Source organism: Danio rerio, chromosome 4 (assembly GCF_049306965.1).
Source record: "Danio rerio strain Tuebingen ecotype United States chromosome 4, GRCz12tu, whole genome shotgun sequence".
Classification (NCBI taxonomy): Eukaryota; Metazoa; Chordata; class Actinopteri; order Cypriniformes; family Danionidae; genus Danio; species Danio rerio.
Genome location: NC_133179.1, coordinates 2932693 through 2951916, shown reverse-complemented (window position 1 = coordinate 2951916; position 19224 = coordinate 2932693). Strand labels below are relative to the sequence as shown.

The window sequence follows — 19224 nt, the reverse complement described above, 5'->3', positions numbered from 1 at the left end:
GTTGAACCCCAACCCTGTATCTGACCATTCAAAAGCAACAGTAATCCTTTCAACTAATCAATGTCTATTGTTTGTGTTTCTATACTTCTGGAACTGTAGGGAGAGTGTTGTTTTTTGTCTAGAGTATCTGCTTGTATTATATTTCATAAATTTTATTATTTTGATCTGATTGAATTAATACAAGTAAAGCAATTTGGTGAACACCTGTTGTTCCTAAAAACAGTGCCTTATAAATAATCTTTGACTTAATTTAGCTGTTTTATAATAATTAAATGGGGTAATTTTGCAGTTTGACCTCAAAAAATCTATTACAAGCACCATCCCTTATTTAAAGAAAATGCAGTGAGCAGTCTATATTAAATTAAATCACAGCCTTTTGCAGTTTTTAATCACAAAGACCCCATTGTAATTCTAATTTCATTTAATTCTTCAGCCCTAATAGCAGTCGTTCCAAACATATCTGAAGCTAGCGAGTTAATGAATTATAGAGTCATGATGTTGCATTTAAATCCTAGCATTCATTTGTCCTGTTATAACCAGCATGAAACTGTGCCCGCTCTTGTTATCAAACTGGTAATGATAGAACAGTAATGGGGATATATGCACACAGACTTTTAATTTTCAGTCACGCCGTTACAAAATCGCCACGTTTAAGATCTGATATCAGTCATCTTCAGTGCTGAATGATGTAACATTTAAAGTAGGCCTCACACTGGACAAGAAGCACTGCAATAAATTCCATTTTTCTGCACCATGTCTTTGAAATATGAAAAAATATTTTACCCCAGTATTTCCAATGGAGTTGAAACCAGCAGCCCAAAATCGGCTACTCACTGAAGCTACTGTAAGCCAGACTAAGCCTGGTGAGTGCCAGGATGGGAGACCACATTGGAAAACTAGGTTGCAAATTGGTTTTAGTGAGGCCTGCTCAACCTACAGTCTCTGTGAGCCCCAGTATAGTGAAGTGGATGCTATAGAGCCAGTGAGTGCCATCTTTCAGATGAGACGTTAAACCGGCTTAGTCCCTTTATTAATCTGGTGTCGCCACAGCGGAATGAACCACCATCTTATCCAGCATATGTTTTACGCAGTGCATGCCCTTCCAGCAGTAACCCATCTCTGGGAAATATACCCGATAAATGCGCTATATATATACACATTACCTGACCCTGCTTGCATTTAAAAGGCTTTTAATCTCAATTTACCCTTAAACAACTAAATGAATGCTTAAGTCCATTTAACTAATTATATTTTGATTACATTACAAAATCAATTCTATAAAAGGAACCTTGTGAATTTGAAAATAGTCACAAAAACCTTTCACCGGAAGTTTACTGTTAGCTCAAAAACACTGTACCCCATTCCCTTTACAGTGAAGTGCTTTTCTTCTTGGACAATGTAATCATTATTGCACTCTGGCAGGGTGAAAATGAGGTGAAATTAAATAGTGCTGCAACACAAGAGACTTCTGGCAGCGATGGTTGATTTTATTCTGGCTTTGGGCCTACCTGTACGGACAGGAGCCAAAAACTCCCCCTGATATCCCGTGTAGGAGCCACCTGTTTCACATAGCTCTCAATCTCTCCCGATTTTGAACCACAAACCCAAGGTCGCTTCCAAGCATCTGTGTGCTACAGTATGGAGTCATTTCCTCAGCAAGATATCTGACCTCTCCTAATGAGATAGCTCTGGGTTTCTTTATGGTCTCTTTGTTAGCAGCCGGCAAATCGAGTCACGGAGTCGTCAGCTGGTGGTGTGTGCCCTAGGAAGGCGCTAATGAGTGGATCTATGTAGTGACATTGTTCTGCTTGGTGCCACTGTATCTGTATCAGTCAGCATCTCTGACTCATGGGCTGTCTGTTCAGACGCCTGTTCGGCATGGCACCCTGTGTTTAGAGATGCTGTTTCTTTCCCTCTCATTTACTTGCAACCGTCCTCGACTCTTTAAAGTTCACAGTGTGCATTTTCTTGCACATATCCTGCTTGCATTTAAAAATTGTTCAGATGTGTGCATGTCCTTGTGCATAGATTAACTTGTCTGAATGGCTATAGTTTGTCTTAATATGATGGTTCCAGGAAAATTAAAAAGTGGCCTAATTTAATCATCCTCTTTTCATGCCAACCTTAAATATATATATATATATATATATATATATATATATATATATATATATATATATATATATATATATATATATATATATATTTCTGTGCGGCACAATACACTCAAAATTATTTTTGCTGCATGTTCAAACTACTTATTTAAAATGGGATTGAAACGGCACAATAGATGGTGTTTTGGAAAACCTAATTGTTTAATGTTTAATCCACTTGTAAATTAATCAATTTGTGTTTGTCTATTCAGTGTTGAAAGTAAACTAAAGCTTTAACAAATCTGATCGAGATTTATTGCTAGGTATGTTTACATGCAAGAGGGATTTGTTTTCATGACACAAGTTTCCACAGTGCAAGAGAATAACCATGACAGAATCAAAACACAGATAATAAAGAATTTAAAAAAGGAGAAGTAAATAGAGATTAAAAATATATAATTTGACAAATGCATGGACACGTCTTTCGGATGAGACGTTAAACTGAGGTCCTGACTATTTGTGGTCATTAAAATCCCATGGCACTTCTTCTTGTAAAAGAGTAGGGATGCCCTTAACCATCATGGCCTCCCAATCATCCCCATCCACGGAATTAGCTCTATCACTCTCTTTCCGCTCCACCTATAGCTAATGTGTGATAAGTGCACTGGCACCGTTGTCCTGTGGCTGCCGTCGCATCATCGAGATGGATGCTAGACACTGGTGGTAATGTGGAGAGCCTACTAACTACTGGAATAGCCACAACGGTTATTCTGACCGTTCTCATAGGACATCATATTTAAATTCAAAGCTTCTATTTGGATTTTAGAGTTAAGCTTTAATGTATGTCATTGTATATTATGTTGTCATTATTTTAAATTTCCGATTTAATTTTTGTAATACAGCTTATAAGTGTGTAAAACCACCTGTGAATGTGCACACCTGCATATGTCTGGCAAATTGCCATTGTTTTGAAAAACATGTCTAAGTTGTCTTTGCTATCAGAAATGTATGTTTTTGTTAGAAGGAAGTTGCTAGGCAACAGAGGCTTGCATATTCGAGGCAAAAGTAGCGGACACTGAAATGCATGCGGTCAATTCGACTGCTATGGTAATTCGAGGTATAACTACTATGAACTCTTTTGTGTTTTGTACTATAAAATAATGTTAGAAAGAAATGATACACACTTTTTAGGCCTAACGTATAAGTATTGCAGTTATTAGTTATTAAATATCATTTTAAAATGGTAATTCGAGCGTCAATACTTCAATTAACTTCAGTAGTAGCATTCACATTTGTAATAATGCTGTTTAACCATTTGACTCTAATCTGCTCAAACTGACAATTTAATACAAGACCGCTTACACCACTCATGCAGCACAGCTGAGAGGACAGGTGTTGCAAAATCCATGCCTATGTGAATCGACACACCTGCTGCTGGTCTCCCGTGTGGAGTATTTTCATGTCTAACTGGGACATTAAGCCTCCTCCACCTGTATCAAACACCCTCCTAGAAGCTGCTGCCCTACTTGAAGTATTCATTCCAGGGCATGTTGCCATCTAAATAAAGTGTTGCTCTTTTCCATGAGTTTAATCAGCTCTAAGTAGGAAGATGCCTACTTTAGCATTGCTTTCTGAAGCCTTTCTTGTTTTTGTTTTTTTGCATAACTATATTGAGCGGTTTCCACAGTTTACTGCAATGATGGGTCGAGTAGTTTTTCAGACCCCCTGCTTTGTGCACACAATTGCGAAGAAGACATGCTAACGGCTCGAACAGGATCCTAGGGGTGTGCAAACACTCATCCTCCATATAACACATTGCTGTTATCTATCACATACACATATGACTGCCCATATTTCTGAAAAATGCTCATGGAATGAAATATGTATTTATTTAATTGTTTTGTTTATTGCTAATAAACAAAAATCTTAGAAAAACAAACAGAAATTGACAATTTTGTTCTATTTCTTTCAGATTACCTGTCCCAGGGTGTGGATCTGTCGGGTATTGATGTCATAGAAAATGACCTGCTTTTTATAAGTCGAGCTCGTCTGGAGGTGGAAAACCAAGCCAAACGTTTACTGGAACAAGGCATGGAAATTCAGGTAAAGATGCATGTTGTTGAAGAACTAAAACACAAAGTGTGGCAACATGATCAGTGGCCAGTATACAGCTATTTGTTGTATGAAAGTCCTTTTACAGCATGTAGATTGCTTGTTGAATAAAGATATTCATTTATTCATTCATTTTATTTTCGGCTTAGTCTCTTTATTAATCCGAGGTCGCCACAGCGGAATGAACCGCCAACTTATCCAGCATATGTTTTATGCAGCGGACGCCCTTCCAGCTGCAACCCATCACTGGGAAACATCCATACACACTAATTCACACACGTATACTACTGACAATTTTTAGTTTACCTAATTCACCGATACCACATGTCTTTGGACTGTGGGGGAAACCGGAGCACCCGGAGAAAACCCACGTGATGATGGCGAGAACATGCAAACTCCACACAGAAATACCAACTGACCCAGCCGAGGCTTGAACCAGCGACCTTCTTGCCCATGAGGCTGATAAAGATATTCTAACTACTTTATTTAATGAGTAGTTATCACATGGCAGGCTGTGATTTCAGAATTTCCACAAAAACCAGACACAATTTAAAAGCATTAGCAATGCTGAAAATTCACTTTTCAAACTCGTGTTATTGATTTTACCACAAAACTTTTCAAAATACAGCAACGAATGGGGTCGAGGTTACACGGTCAGATCCATTTGCTTCCATGTAGTAAGCTGTTTCTGACCTAAAACTCCAACAGGATGAAACCAGTGCCAGTATTCTTTCCATCTCTCTCTCTCTCTTTTCCATCACTCCCTCAGCATGTTTCTCTGTCACACACGGCACACTCACACACAGCAGATGGGCCACACTGGCCCTTTCTCCCCTGTCTACAGACACACAGGCATTACACTCAACTGTCCAGTCACATTTCAGAAGTTCAGCTGCCACATGAAGCCCTCTCAGGGGCTGAAAGATGCAGAATATGTTCGTTTTTTTTCAATAAACTGCTGTTTTCAAATGCTTCCACATAATCAAAAACCACAAGATATATTACAAATGACCATTCAGATGTAACTGTCATGGTTCAATTTAAGGTCATTGCACACTTAATCCAAAATTCAAAGTGTGCCGAGTGTGAAATGTATAGATCGAATGTGGCAGATGATTGAGAACCACTTAGGCCGTACTCGCACTATGTACAGTTTCCTCGAACCGGGCCAAAGCACGCTTGTCCCCCCTCCCATCTCCCCCGACGGCCCGCACTCACATTACAATCGGGCATGGGCTCGCTTACGTCATCAATGCTGCGCTGTTCAGTAAGCGCTCTCGCTCAGCACAGTGGGGATTTCTCTAGTTACATTGTTTGGGATGCGGTGACATGCAATCAAATATTTCGCCAAACAGATCCGGCACTTTTGGTGCTCATAAACAACCATAAAGTCCTCATGCTGCAAGTATTAGGAGGTTGCTGAAAGTACGCAGCTCTCCTGCCGTGAGGGGTTTGCGTCTTTAATAATCTATGTTTACATTCACTGTACAGTAAGAATGATTAATAAATCCATATCAAACAGTCCCTAAAAGTCACGTCTTGCTTTCAGTTTCGGGCTTTGGCGCATTTTGCACTCATACACAAAGCCCAAGTGAACCTTGCTTAGGCCCACCTCTTCCAACCGGGCCAGAGCCGGCCGAGTGAACCATGCCTGAGCCCGATTCAGCGCACTCACACTTCTCAAACGATCCGGGAAACGGGCCTGGGCTTGGTTCCGATAGCATAGTGTGAGTACACCCTTATATAGTCTACTGTATACTGGTTTCAATGCCTGCCACTGATTGGCGAATGTGTGTGTTCATCCATACCTTTGACATATTGACAGTCTCTGTTCAAGATTAGTTAACAGAAATTTGTGTTATGTGGCTGCATTATTACAAGCAAAGTCTTATAATACTACGGATTTCCTGAAATAAACGTTGAATTTAGGTATAATCACTTTCAGCTTTTTAATATGATGAGGATGGTGAACTCTATTTTCTCTCCATGAAGTGGATTGAATGAACATGATATGTCCTTTTCTTTTTTTGAAGAAGAAGAGAGAAAAAAAAACTGTCACTGCTTAATTTGACTCAGAATTGTTTTGCTTTTTTTCCTCCACAACTAATTATATAAAATGCATCAGACTCGGTGTGCAAGATTTTGTGCTTGACTAATTTCTTCGGACACCAATACAAAAAACTAAAGTGAAAATAGACCTTTAGTTTTACTGATTCCATTTCTACGTCCAACAGCTTACATTTTTCTGCATGAGTTACAGAGCAAATCATTGCACAGCTCCAGTTGCAGATGACAGGACTGTTGAAACGGTCAATAATTGATTGCTTTCTGCATCTCTCATGGGCCATCAGGTGTCTTTGAAAGCATGAGTGTTCAGGGAATAAGGGTGTATTTGTGGAGATGAGCAGCCCATATCTGACCAGGTCCTGTTTAGCAGAGTGTCATCTAGGTTCTGTTTGTTCCTGCATCTTTAATGGTTTCCTTTGCTGGCCGCATGCTATAATAAGCCTGCCAGCTGTATTGTTTTCTTTTTTAGCTCCAGGAGTTGATTGTGTGATGGTCAGTCGCCCTCATCTTTCACATGATGTCTCAGGTTATTGGCTGAAGACAAAGTAAAGGCGTTGTGCACTGTGTGATGTCTTTAAATTGAGGTATTTTGTTATGGAAACTTCTTATAGCTTATAGTGGCTCTTTTTCAAAACCTGTTGTGTTGCCTAGCTAGACAAGGTGTATGCGATTACTGAAAAACAAATTATAAACAATGTGGGAATGTTATATAATGATAATTAAACCATACATTGAGTGTGTTTTTGTACTGATGTCTTGGCTATTTTGGATCTTTCATGGATACATGAATATGACAGAACCACCAGTAGATGCTTTGTTAAATTGCAATATTTGTTTAAAATGTAGAAATGAAGGCTGGCACGGTGCCTCAGTGGTGAGCACTGTCTCCTCACAGCAAGAAAATCACTGGTTCGAGCCATGGCTGGGCCAGTTTACATTTCTGAATGGAGTTTGCATGTTCTCCCCGTGTTGGTGTGGGTTTCCTCCGGGTGCTCCGGATTACCCCACAGTCCAAACACATGCATTATAAGTGATTTGGGTAAACTAAATTGGGCGTAGTGTATGAGTGTTTGAGAGTAAATGTGAGAGGTTGCAGCTGGAACGGAATCCGCTATGTAAAACATATACCAGAATAGTTGGCGGCTCATTCCACTGTGGCAACCCCTGATAAATAAAGGACTAAGCTGAAGGACTGTCTTTATTAATAGATTATTAATTGTTGGCACAAATAATTATTTCAGTTGCAGATTTTAGTATATTATTTGTTGAACTGTTGCATAAATCACATTTCCGATTAGACTGATGCGCTGATATTCTGGTAAAGAGTGGCTATGCAGTTGCATTATGCATGTAATATTTTCCTTTTATTGTATCTAATAAATAAACAATTGAACCAAATTAATTTAAGCTTAGATTTCGCTTAACCAAATAAAAACTAGTTTCTTGTTGTGTAAAAAAAAATGCAAAAGCATGTTTGTGCCATCTGAAATTTTCTTTTAAAATTACTGAACCTACACACAGGAGTCTGAGAAAATGCCAATTTTAGAAGAAAACTTCATACGGCATTTGAACAATTCACATATGTATGTAGTCAGGCTTCCAATTTTCACCTGACTGCCAATGGATCTTAGTATTGAAGCAAGAAACAGAGCCATATCTGGAAACCAGAAAATTGTTTAGAACTGAGCCAGTGCGCAAACTCAAGAGCCACCCAAGCAATCACACAGCAACATGCTAAAAATCACTCTGAATCCATCAATATTGCCATGACAATCATGCAAACATTGTGATGTCGAGATTTCCATATGCTAACACGCCTTTTATTTTCTTATAAAAATGTTAAAATCTAATTAGTTTGTTTTTTCCAAGAAACAAAATCATATTTAGCTTGTTCATATCAATTAAATGTGAACAGCTGTTTCAATCTCAGTTCTCAATCCTATCAAATATCCCTCTCTGCTGTCTCTCTGCAACACATTCTTGGCCTATTAGCATCTCATTATAAAACCAAGCAATGCAAAAGCCCCCTGACCTCTATTCGTGTATTTGTTGTTCTGGATCCTATCATGTAGTTCACTCCACACTCCTCCACGGCCAGTCCTGCGTCAGTATATTTAGAATTGTGTGGGTTACATAAGCCGCCATTCCTGAGCTCATATGGAGAAATGGTTCTCTTCATCTCACTGTTTATGCTTAACCTAAAAAACTGATCAACTTTAATTTGGATTCTTAATTTTAACCAAGACGACTCCGATCCTTTGGGTCTTTAGCCTCTTAGCATACCAGCCAAGGTTACAGGAATAGTAATGTAGTAATGCAGCATAAGCTTTACTGACAGCATCTCAGCCCTTGTTATCAGTTTGTAATCATAACAATTATGTGAGGACTTCTAAGAGATCCTTCAAGGACTTAATCAATTTGTTTCTTAGGTTTTTTTGTAGTTGCTTACTTAACACTACTTTAAATGTTGCATAACAGCACTTATTGTATGGAAGTGAATGCTAAAATACACAAAATACCTAGTCTTGGCTTCTGCTCATTTTTAAGTGTATCTTCTTTTAATTACAGAACATTCATTTAAACAAAAGACAATTAAATTAGCACTGCAAGAAATGTTTCAGACTACATGAAACAATGAATTTGATTTGTGCAATATGACATTTCCAAACAGAACTCATTTGAAAATAATGCACTTTTTTTAATTGAGATTCAATGTCAAGAAAGTTGGGTATGATGTTATTGGTTAATCATATCAGAAGAGGTTTTATGTTGTCAAGTTATGATAATAAGAAAACATCTCACGAATCATGCATGAAGAAAACATGCACACTTTATCAACAAAGGGGTTTCTTTTAAATTGATGTTTCTTTTAAAAAAAAAAAAAAAACTTGGCAGGGTTTCATTGATATGTAACTACTGCATTGCGTGTTTTTCTCTTCTAAATATCATTAAAACCGTACCTAAAAATGGCCGTTTATATCAGTGCATTTCTGTTTTGAAAGCATCAGCTGTCTGATTTGCTGCCATATTGTCAGAAGGGCACTTGAAAGGAGAGTGCATTTGAAGGTCATTGTTAGACATTGACATGCAGGGAGGCAGAACAAAAGTATAGCCTGTAACTGCACATTAATTTCAGATGGGGTGAGAGAAGAGAAGCAGTGTTAAATTTTTTATCCACCTTGTTTCAAGTCTGTTTTTATTTCTCTGCTCATACATTTATATCAGCTGCTTAAGAGGGGTGTTTCACACAGAAGGTCACAAGAGGTGACTCTCTCGAGGGTTGAAGGAGAAATCGTGTTTTTCTTCTTTTTTTGTGTGGATAATGTTTTGGAAGTGGGTTGTGATAACCGCAGTGAAGGTTTTTGCTTACTCAGCAAATATTGGTTGAAGGTCATTGAGGTGTGTGTGTGTGTGGTCTGAGCTACAGATGCACACTAGAGCCTCAAAGTGCTCAGAATTCACTGCATGGAGATGACAAAGTGTGTATGCAGACACGTATATACAAATGACTACTCTCGCCTTGGCTCCTGTCTTCCTGACCCAGAAAAGTAGAGTACTCATGGGGCCAGTGTCCTGTTTCACGTGCTCGTAGGGGAATGGACATTAATGCAGCCTTCTCGCTTACGGAAAAGACAAAATTACAATCTCTTCATCCAAGAAAAATAGCGACTCCAAAAACGTATGAATTTCACTGATTTAGTGAGCCAAATATAAAACAAACTGTCACTGATTTTAAAGACAACATAAGTAGACTTTTCAAGCAAAGCATTACAAGAATGAGTTTGCTTGATTTGACTCAAGAGTAGGGTAATAATAATTAAAAAATGTCTTTTTAACACATGATTTAGCTTGTCAAAGCAAATGCAAAGTTTGCTTGATTTGAAATTATTGTAAAACTGCATCTGACCAATAGAAAATGCATATGAAGATAAAGTATTGATACGCTAAGATTATGACACCTTTGCCATCATTGTGGGCATCGAATTGGGGTCTTCATACTTCCATAAATAAACAGTAATATTAAAAAACGTAATGTTCATACCTGATGCAATGACATACTGTAGGTAAAGATGCCATGTTGATACTAGAGATGAATTGCCAGACTGATTTCAGATGATAACAACATTAACTCAAATGTCACAACTAAAATATGAAGAGGAGTATTGTTTTTCTGGACACACAACACATCCAACCTTGAAGCAGATGAGTGCCAATCTTGTCAGCTAAGAAGAGCTAACTGTGTCTACAGTTGGCACACGATCACCAAAATTTAATAGATTATGGAATACATTAGACTGGTTTTTCTCCAAATTTCAGAATCAGAATTTGACATAAATTACATTAAAGCATGGAATCATCCTGCCTTGCATCAACATATCAGGGTGGTGGTGGGACACTTTGGCTCTCTTAGTATCAGTTGAGTATTGTTTCAAGTATTGATGTAGACCGTCTGCATCCCCACAATGACAACAGTGGACTCATATTGTAATGGCTATTTTCCAGCAGAAGAATGAAGCATGTCACGTTCAAATCATCTAAACTGGTGTCTTGAATGTGACATTAAGCTCACTATACTTAAAATAGCCTTCACAGTCTACAAACCTCCATCCAATAGAGAATGTCTGGGATGTTGTGGAATGGGAGATTTCCATAGTGGAAATTCCCATTTAAACTGCAGCAACTACACCATCCTGTAATGCCAGTATGGACCACTTTGAGCAACAAATATGGTTCAACACAAACAGAAACTTGACAGTTCTACTAAGCCAGTAACATGACTGAATGCACACACTTAGAGCCGCTCATTAAATGACTGAACATGTTAGTTTTATCTTTTTAAACAACATTTTAATTCAGTATTTTTTGTCACTTGATCAGTGAATAATGTTTGATGAATGAGTCGTGTAACTAGTGCAGAAGAGCTGTCAAGTTTCTGTTTGTGTTAGACTATAGGCAACCAACATGTTTTACACCCTTATTTTTGTTAATAAAAATTAAAACTGCAACTTTTTTGCAATATTCAACGTATTATCAAGGTATACCCAATTAAATATCACAATAATAATTATTATGTGACCATTATTTCCAAATAACATGACAGAAATTTCAATATGAGCATTCACAAGTCCTTTTTGTATGGATGATACCAGGGGTGTTCAAAGTTGGTCCTGGAGGGCCGGTGTCCTGCTGATCTTAGCTCCAACTTGCTTTAACACACCTACCTGGAAGTTTCTAGTATACCTAGTAAGAGCTTAATTAGCTGGTTAAGGTGTGTTTGATTAGGGTTGGAGCTACACCGACCCTCCAGGACCGAGTGTGGACACCCCTGGACTATACAATAGAACTAAATATATGATGCTTTTAAGGGCATTATTAAAAATTTCTTGTTTCACTACAGGGTAAACTAAATGGTCAGGTGCATGCATGTTCAAAACTGAGTCATAAACCTAGGAAAACAACTAGTGAAATCACAGTTGGAGTGTGGCTCCTCCATTTAATAGATTAGGTGCTGCCTCCCTAGAAACGGTGTTGATTGTAGAATCAATGACTGGAGGGAACGAATGAGTCTGGGTTTTAACTGAGTCACCACATTTGACAGACAGATGCGCCTCTTGCCCCACCATGAGTAACTGTGTATTACATAAGCTGGCCCAGCACAACATTGATCATGCAGCCTTACGTCCCAAACAATACGTCACCTTTGTCCATTCCCAGAGGTCACCCAGACGAGGAGTGCTTGCAGTTGTTGTCATGCATAGACGGTAGAGCTGCACGATATTGGAAAAATCTGACTTTGCAATGTTTTGTTTTTCTGCAATATTAATATAATTTTACCAGTCAAATTGAATAGCACTATTTGGAAAAATTTCATTAATTTAGATTGATTGTGATCAAGTTATTTTCAATTCAGTGCATTAGCAAAATCATGTCTGTTTTAAATTATTAAATCCTTGTAACACTAAAAAACAATATTTCACTGTTCACTTGAATGTTTCTTTAGGGAACCAAGAATTTATCGTTTTTATTTTTGAGAGCGTACCTATGGTTGAAGTCACTTGAATTTAAGTGTTGTTCAGTCCTCTGCATTTGTCTGTTCTACCAAATCTTTTTCATTTTGTCCAGTGGCATATTGGGATGTAATTTTTGCCATCCACAGCCTAACAGACCCATGTACCTGCAGCATGTAATGGAATTTTCTCTTGCTCCCTGCTGAAAAGGCCAAATAAAAATATGTTATTCGCCTAGGGCCAAACAAATACTGACAAGAATATTAGGTGAAAAAGATTCAATGTTGCTTTTATTTCTGTGCAATACCATGCAACAATTGTACTTCATTCTATGTAAAATAAAGGCCTTTCACTCTTGCATGATTTTTTATATATATACAATCTTCTGCAATTGCTAATTTGCAATCCCTGTCACTAACAATTTGACAACAGCATTTTTTATATTGTTCCTTCAGGGCTGAACAAAATGCATGACTCAAACTGTGCTCAAAAGGGTAGTAATAATTTAAAAATGTCTTATTAGCACATGGTTTAGCTTGTCAATGCAAATGGCAGGACTCGTAGTGCATTTCGGTGTTTGCAAATGTCAGAGTGGAGAAAATGGGAATTATTTGTGCACTTGGCTTCATTTCGTACACTGTCTTTGTAAAGCCACATGAAATCGTGTTTAAACTAACCCAGTCAGAAACTAAACAGGGTTCAAAGATTTGTTCATAATTGATCTGATCTGCTTAATAATGCTAATAATGCATTGTTACGTGACAGATGGGCCTTTTTCCTAAGAACATGGCAGTCTGTCAGCTGCGTGTTTGGGTGTGCAAGAACAGGGTGTCTGATATAGATGTGATGGATAGGTTTTCTTGTTCCAAGCAAGAGGAAAAAGGGTAAAGTGATTTGGATTTGCTCTGAACCAAGATACCCACTTAAGATGTCTACAAAGAAAAAAAAGAAAAAAAACACTCGCCCCATGAATTACTGTATAAATAAGTGCAACAACTTGCTTCAAATAAACAACGTTTAGTGTCAGAGATTTGGTTCACGTTTTTTTCCTTTATGCCTTTTTAATATGCCTATTGAGGAAATGCCAAGGTCACTAAAAAGTGGATTTCATTGTTGTGATCTATTCAAATCTCCACTCATTTCCTCACGTGTTCCAACCGTGCCGGTCACTGAAAAGGTTATACAGTCACCCCCCTGATATTCATGGCTCATCCATTTTTTGAGTCATGTGTTTGAGTAACCTTTACATCAAAAGCAATGTCTCTCAGGAGCTGAAGCTGCTAAGGAGTGAAATCATTGCCTTTGTGCACTCCTTAAGTCTTTTTTCTGTCTTTTCTTTTGCTGCCCTTTTTTCCCCGTTTACGCTTTGTTCCTGCTTTTCCTTTGCCTTCTCGCTCACTTCAAACATTACATATCTGTCACTCTCACTTTTTTTTCTGTCTGCTCTCTAAAGACCATGAAGATGGAAAATAGATGTGCTGGATTGCTCATAAAGCTGACAAAGACCTCACCAGGTGTGGCCTGTTATGCCAATATGCCTACCTATTTCCTATTCTGTATCCACAATATTCTCATTCACTATTCCCTACGTTAGTACAGTATTATAGTCCACTTAAAGGAGAAAACAGATGAGTGAATTCAAGAAGAGATGATGTTTTGTTTGTGCTTTACTGGTTAATATATCCTTCAGATGGTTTAGATTTTAAACTACTTGGTCATACCATGTGATGGTTATTTACCACTCAGTCAGCTGTCTATCCTTTATGAAACAAAGCATTTAGATTTTCTTCATATACAGTATACAAACGTTACTTTAATGAAAAATAATTATTTGGAAAATTACACCAATTAGATTCAATCTTGTGGAAAAATGCAGAAATCAAGTTTGCAGTGATTTTATTTGCTTAAAAAGTTGGAATTTCTATAGTCTAAATAGCCGGGTCCATCTAGTTTTTGTTTGCATTGTGAGATATTGCAGCATGTTCTTTTAATTTGTTTTTTTTATTGTGAGGATTTGCAACAAAATCTGCTGGTAAACTGATGAAGATCTTTCTTTGATCTGCTGGTGTTTTTAGTAATTGCATGTGTTTTTTTTATTTCAGTTTGTTAAGTTCTCTCGGTTACTGTATAGATGTCACAATACAGAAGAGAAGGTTTAAGACAGTTGTTTCATCAAGACTGGTGCTAGAAAGATAGATATTGTGGTATAAATAGTTTCACAGGATAGTTTGAATAGCTCTGTTTGACAGTTTTCTGATGAGGCTAACAGTATTCAGGTATGGAAATAAAATGATCACACTGCAAAAATGCTTATCTTACTTTGCTTTGTCTTGTTTCTAGTCCAAATATCTAAAAATTCTTAATTCTTAAATATCTAAAAATACTGCTTTGTTTTTGAGAAATTAAGCGATTTTTCTTAAAACAAGCCAGTGGGGTTAGTAAAATAATCTTGTTTCACTTTGAAATTTAGATATTTGGACTGGAAACAAGAGAAACATTCAGTATACAGTAAATAAATAAAATTCTGTAGCTCATGGTCAACTATAATTCAGGGTCACACTTTATTTTAATGGTTCATTTATTAAATATAAGTTACATTGCATCTACATGCCAACTAATTCTCATTAGATTATAAGTAGACAGCTGAGGTTAGGGTAAGTTGACATGTACTTGCAAAGTTTCTTATAGTCAGTTAAATGTCTGTTGAAATAGCAATATCAACAGATATTAAGCAGGCAGTCTACTAGTACTCAAATGGACCATCAAAATAAAGTGTCACCTAATTCAGACTCAACATTGCAGATCTTTCGATGTGACTATTGTTGACGCGCACATTGTGATATTGATTCTGAAATGATACTGTGTGCAGCCCTACTGCAGACTTGATTATGCTTTGCTATTTTGCCGTGCTGTGCATGATACGTGTTAAAAGAGTACTGGTACACTGTTACAGATCAGAGACCTGTTAGCTACTGGCTCCCATGTGTGCTGATTAGCACTCCTCGTTCTTGCACGTCATCTCCTCTCGCCCATTACCCATCAGTAACACATTACTGCCAAGCACCCACCTGACAAATTACTGTTACCATGGAGACCATATGCACATGCTTTTTTAACATGTCTTCTGCCTGTTGTCCATTCTTCTCAATTAAGAAAGTTACACACATGGTAAAAAATTTTATATGCAGCAGTTTTATTTATAGGTGAGATTGCCATTATTATTTTTTGTTAGCAGTAGTTATATTTTGATGCATTCCATGTCACTGATTTATATACATATATCATAAGACATTGAATAGTATGCATAATAGTATAACATCATATTTGCATGTTTATTTAATGCTAATATTACTATTTAAAGAAGTATTAGATTAAGATCACTACCTGGTTAAGGATAAATTCATATATTTGATACGCCTGTAGAGAAGGATGTCTTGTTTTCTACTTTTACAAGACAAAAAATACATTTTTTAATGGTTATGTGTTTTTTTTAAAAGATAAACCTGCACTCTCGGTTTTATAAATATAAAATCAGACAATGATTTAAGCATGCATGCATGCATTCCCTCCATAAAAATGCATTAAATGATCACTAAAAGATATCTGTCCAATTTGGCTTACATACTGCCATAAAAGAAATGACACAAGATACGAGGTGCATTTGACCTTTTAATGCCAGAGCAAATCAAAGTTTCTCTTTCTCTGAATACATTCCCTCTCATTAGTTATGCTGAGCACACCTTGTCTTTCACCTTTCTCCTTTCTATAATCATCAGTTCTCTTCTAAATTGAGTTCATTTCTTCCTTGTCTGACATTTACCAAGTGCGTCTTAAAAGGCTTTAATCGGTCTTCGTCTTGTTTGTTTTTGAGTTGCTGTGGAAACACGGCTCGTAAATGAGTGTCTAAGTGATCCATCATCTTTTCACTTTTTCCTCACACTCTCACTTCTCTGTTCTTAGGCAGTGCTCTCACATGACCATAACACTTGGCTAAGTGTGAGCAAGTGAACTCTGGATTTTCTCTGGACTTGCATCAGCCATGTTTGCTGTTGTTTTTGTATTATAATTTAAGAATATGTTTCTATGAAACAGAGATGTCCATGCTAGGGCCTGTGGGCCATAGGTGGCTCATAGTAATCTTTGATTTGGCACACCATCCCATCAGAGAAGACAGTGATTGGGAGGGTTGGGGCAAATGCTGTAACTAGAGATTGTCAGTGAAATTAATTTAATTATTTTTACAAATGTGGGTAGATTGAGCTGGGGAAAAATAGTTTCAATTAATTTAAAATACGTAGTTAAAACAAGCAGCAAAAACATTTTTGCGTGCAATGTCAAGGGTAATGATACTACAGTTAAAACGAATGCATAAACCTCAGCATTTTAGACTTGCTGAACAATTCACCCTATACTCTTTACATACACTGTGTTTTACTTTGTGGAAACCTGTGATTACAATTAGAGAGCAGCAGTGATTACATAATAAAGATTAAAACAAAAATTTCTCAAGGTTACTGCAGTCACACATTAGTGTGATCGTTAGGCTGTCAGATAAATAAGGTTCATTAGTGACCCCACCATGTGCCAGATTAACTGGTAGATATCAGATTTTTTAAAATAGTGTTTATCATTTTTTTGTAATACTGTGCTTAAGTTGTATGTTAATCATGAAATATTCTTAAACTGCCCTTAACTTTGGTTACTATTGGTTGGTTTGACAAATATCCGGATTGAGTCTCCATATGGGGACAAAACAAACACGACCAGAAGCTAATGACACTGGCACAGTGACCAGGTGTTTTTATGAAAGGAAGCAATTGGCTGGAAATGACAGTGTTGTTGTTCTCATGAGACACTGTGTCCCTGCATGATGGGCAAACTTTTAAAGGGTGGGAATCTTCAGGGACTTCACGATCTGATTCAGATTATTGGGGTCAAGATACAATTCCAAAATGTTTCCTAGCTTATATTTTTACTATATGTTCTGCTTTATATTTGCATGCTTACAACTTTATATTTATACCAGAATTAGAGTTTCTATGCTTTTGAAAGTACAATTGAAATTGAAGAATTGGAAGAAATCATGTTACAAAGAGCAATTATGAAGGACAAACACATTTCCTAAAGAAGTCATCTTCATTTTTTGATAAAAGAGAGCCCTAAGGTTTGTTTATTACATTACGGAAATGTTAAGTCAAAATTATTATCTTTCTAATATTTCCCAAATGCTGTTTAACATGGGGATAGTAGTAAAGATAATAGTTTTAATAACTCTTTTAGTTAAAGCAGTGTGTCATAATAATGGCATATTATCATGTTAGCCTCCTTGAGTGATTCTAAAACCACTGGTGCATTTGAGTAGCGAAACATAGCACCGTGTTTATAATGACTTGATGTTTCTCTTTTGTTTTCGGATATGAAAGAAATGTAAACATAAGCATATTGAACCTTGCCGAAAATTGGACCAGAAGCATCACAGCTGTAATTATTGACCTGTCCAAATGAGCCTAGTTCCACAGCATGCATTTGTGCACCATCACAATCTAATTTGAATACAGAATTGATTCTTTCAATACAGATCAAATGTTTGAGAATCAATCTAATATCATTAGAATCTCGATGCTAATTTGAATACGGAATAGATTCTTTTTTTTTATTTGAATACATCATTGATTATTTTGATCTTTTGAGTTATGATGCATCAATGAACCAACACTAGTTCCTATTAAAGTTGCAATAATGACAGTGTAGCCAATTTCTACTGTGGGGTTTTTTCACCAAAAATAGGACATCTACTTGAAGCAGTCATGGAGAACGGAGGTTAACCGAACTGAATTCTCTACCAAGAGAATTCAATCAAGCCCACACACAGCGTCTATAATGGAAGTGATACCATCAGGGTGGCATAGTTATTACAGGCCCAGGTAGGATACATGATGAAAGTAGGTAGAACTGTGATAGTGACCCACAGATGATCTGCCATCATGTTTTACCTTACTCTACCCATTTACTACCAGTGTAAAGGGAATTTATAGATAGTGGATTTATCAGTTAGATGGTAATCTTGAACCATCTCTGAAAAAAAGCTAGCAGTCACCCAAGATTTAATACAAGTATGCATGTAGGAAAAACGAGCCCAAGTATGAATATGATTACAATAACATTGGCACATCTCAAACCTTGTACATATGATCTGTATTATTATTAGTAGGTTTATTTAACAGGAACAATGCAGTGTAACATTGCTTCAGTTTAAAGCAACCAGTGATCCACATATAGGCTTATAGCCAAAGCCTAGTTTACAACCTTAGTCCCTGGTAAGGCTTTTTTTACACTAAAACAATACAAATATCTAATAATAATATATGATGTAAAAATGCATTGCCAATGCACAAAAAATAAATAAAAAACATAAGAGGAAACTGCATGACAATCAGTGTTCACAAACCTGATTTAGCTTAAACCACTTTTTCAGGATACACATACAGAGTTGTGCATACCTGCCTTTTCCAAGTATCCAAGAATCTTTTGGATCTGCATTGTAGTACAGATGAACATGCAATTCCTTTCCATGAAGATGGCAAGACCTTTTTCTGACCTTCACTTTTTTATGAGGGATTATCTGACATAAACATATTCATTCCAGTGTGAAATGATATTCTCCCAAGAGGCATCAAGAAAGTACACCACATAAGTTTATGTGATCCCTTGGACAGAATAAATTCTCCATCTGCTGAATGGGAGGTCCAGTGGACTCGCTCTGTATAAGATTTCCCACTCATTCCAACAATAGCCCACAACATGCAAGCCAATCTAATCAACATGGAACCGGGGTGTATTTTTAGTCACATTTCACCTTCCTAGTGCTTTCCCCCATTCAAAACTGCTCCTAGAGTTTGAGCTTAAAAGCATTAGTCTAAATATGTTTTCTCCCTCTTGCCCGT

General features: G+C 37.1%; 1 protein-coding gene across 3 annotated transcripts in view; it reads left to right on the top strand.

Annotated features, from left to right (window-relative positions):
- cog5 (component of oligomeric golgi complex 5) overlaps positions 1-19224 on the top strand; it is an 89140-nt gene that overhangs the window by 25644 nt on the left and 44272 nt on the right. For all 3 annotated transcript variants that reach the window (XM_005164473.5, NM_001045144.1, XM_073946619.1), the window contains exon 7: positions 4066-4196. In XM_005164473.5, the coding sequence (XP_005164530.1) occupies positions 4066-4196 (131 nt within the window). The remainder of the gene's footprint in view (positions 1-4065; positions 4197-19224) is intronic.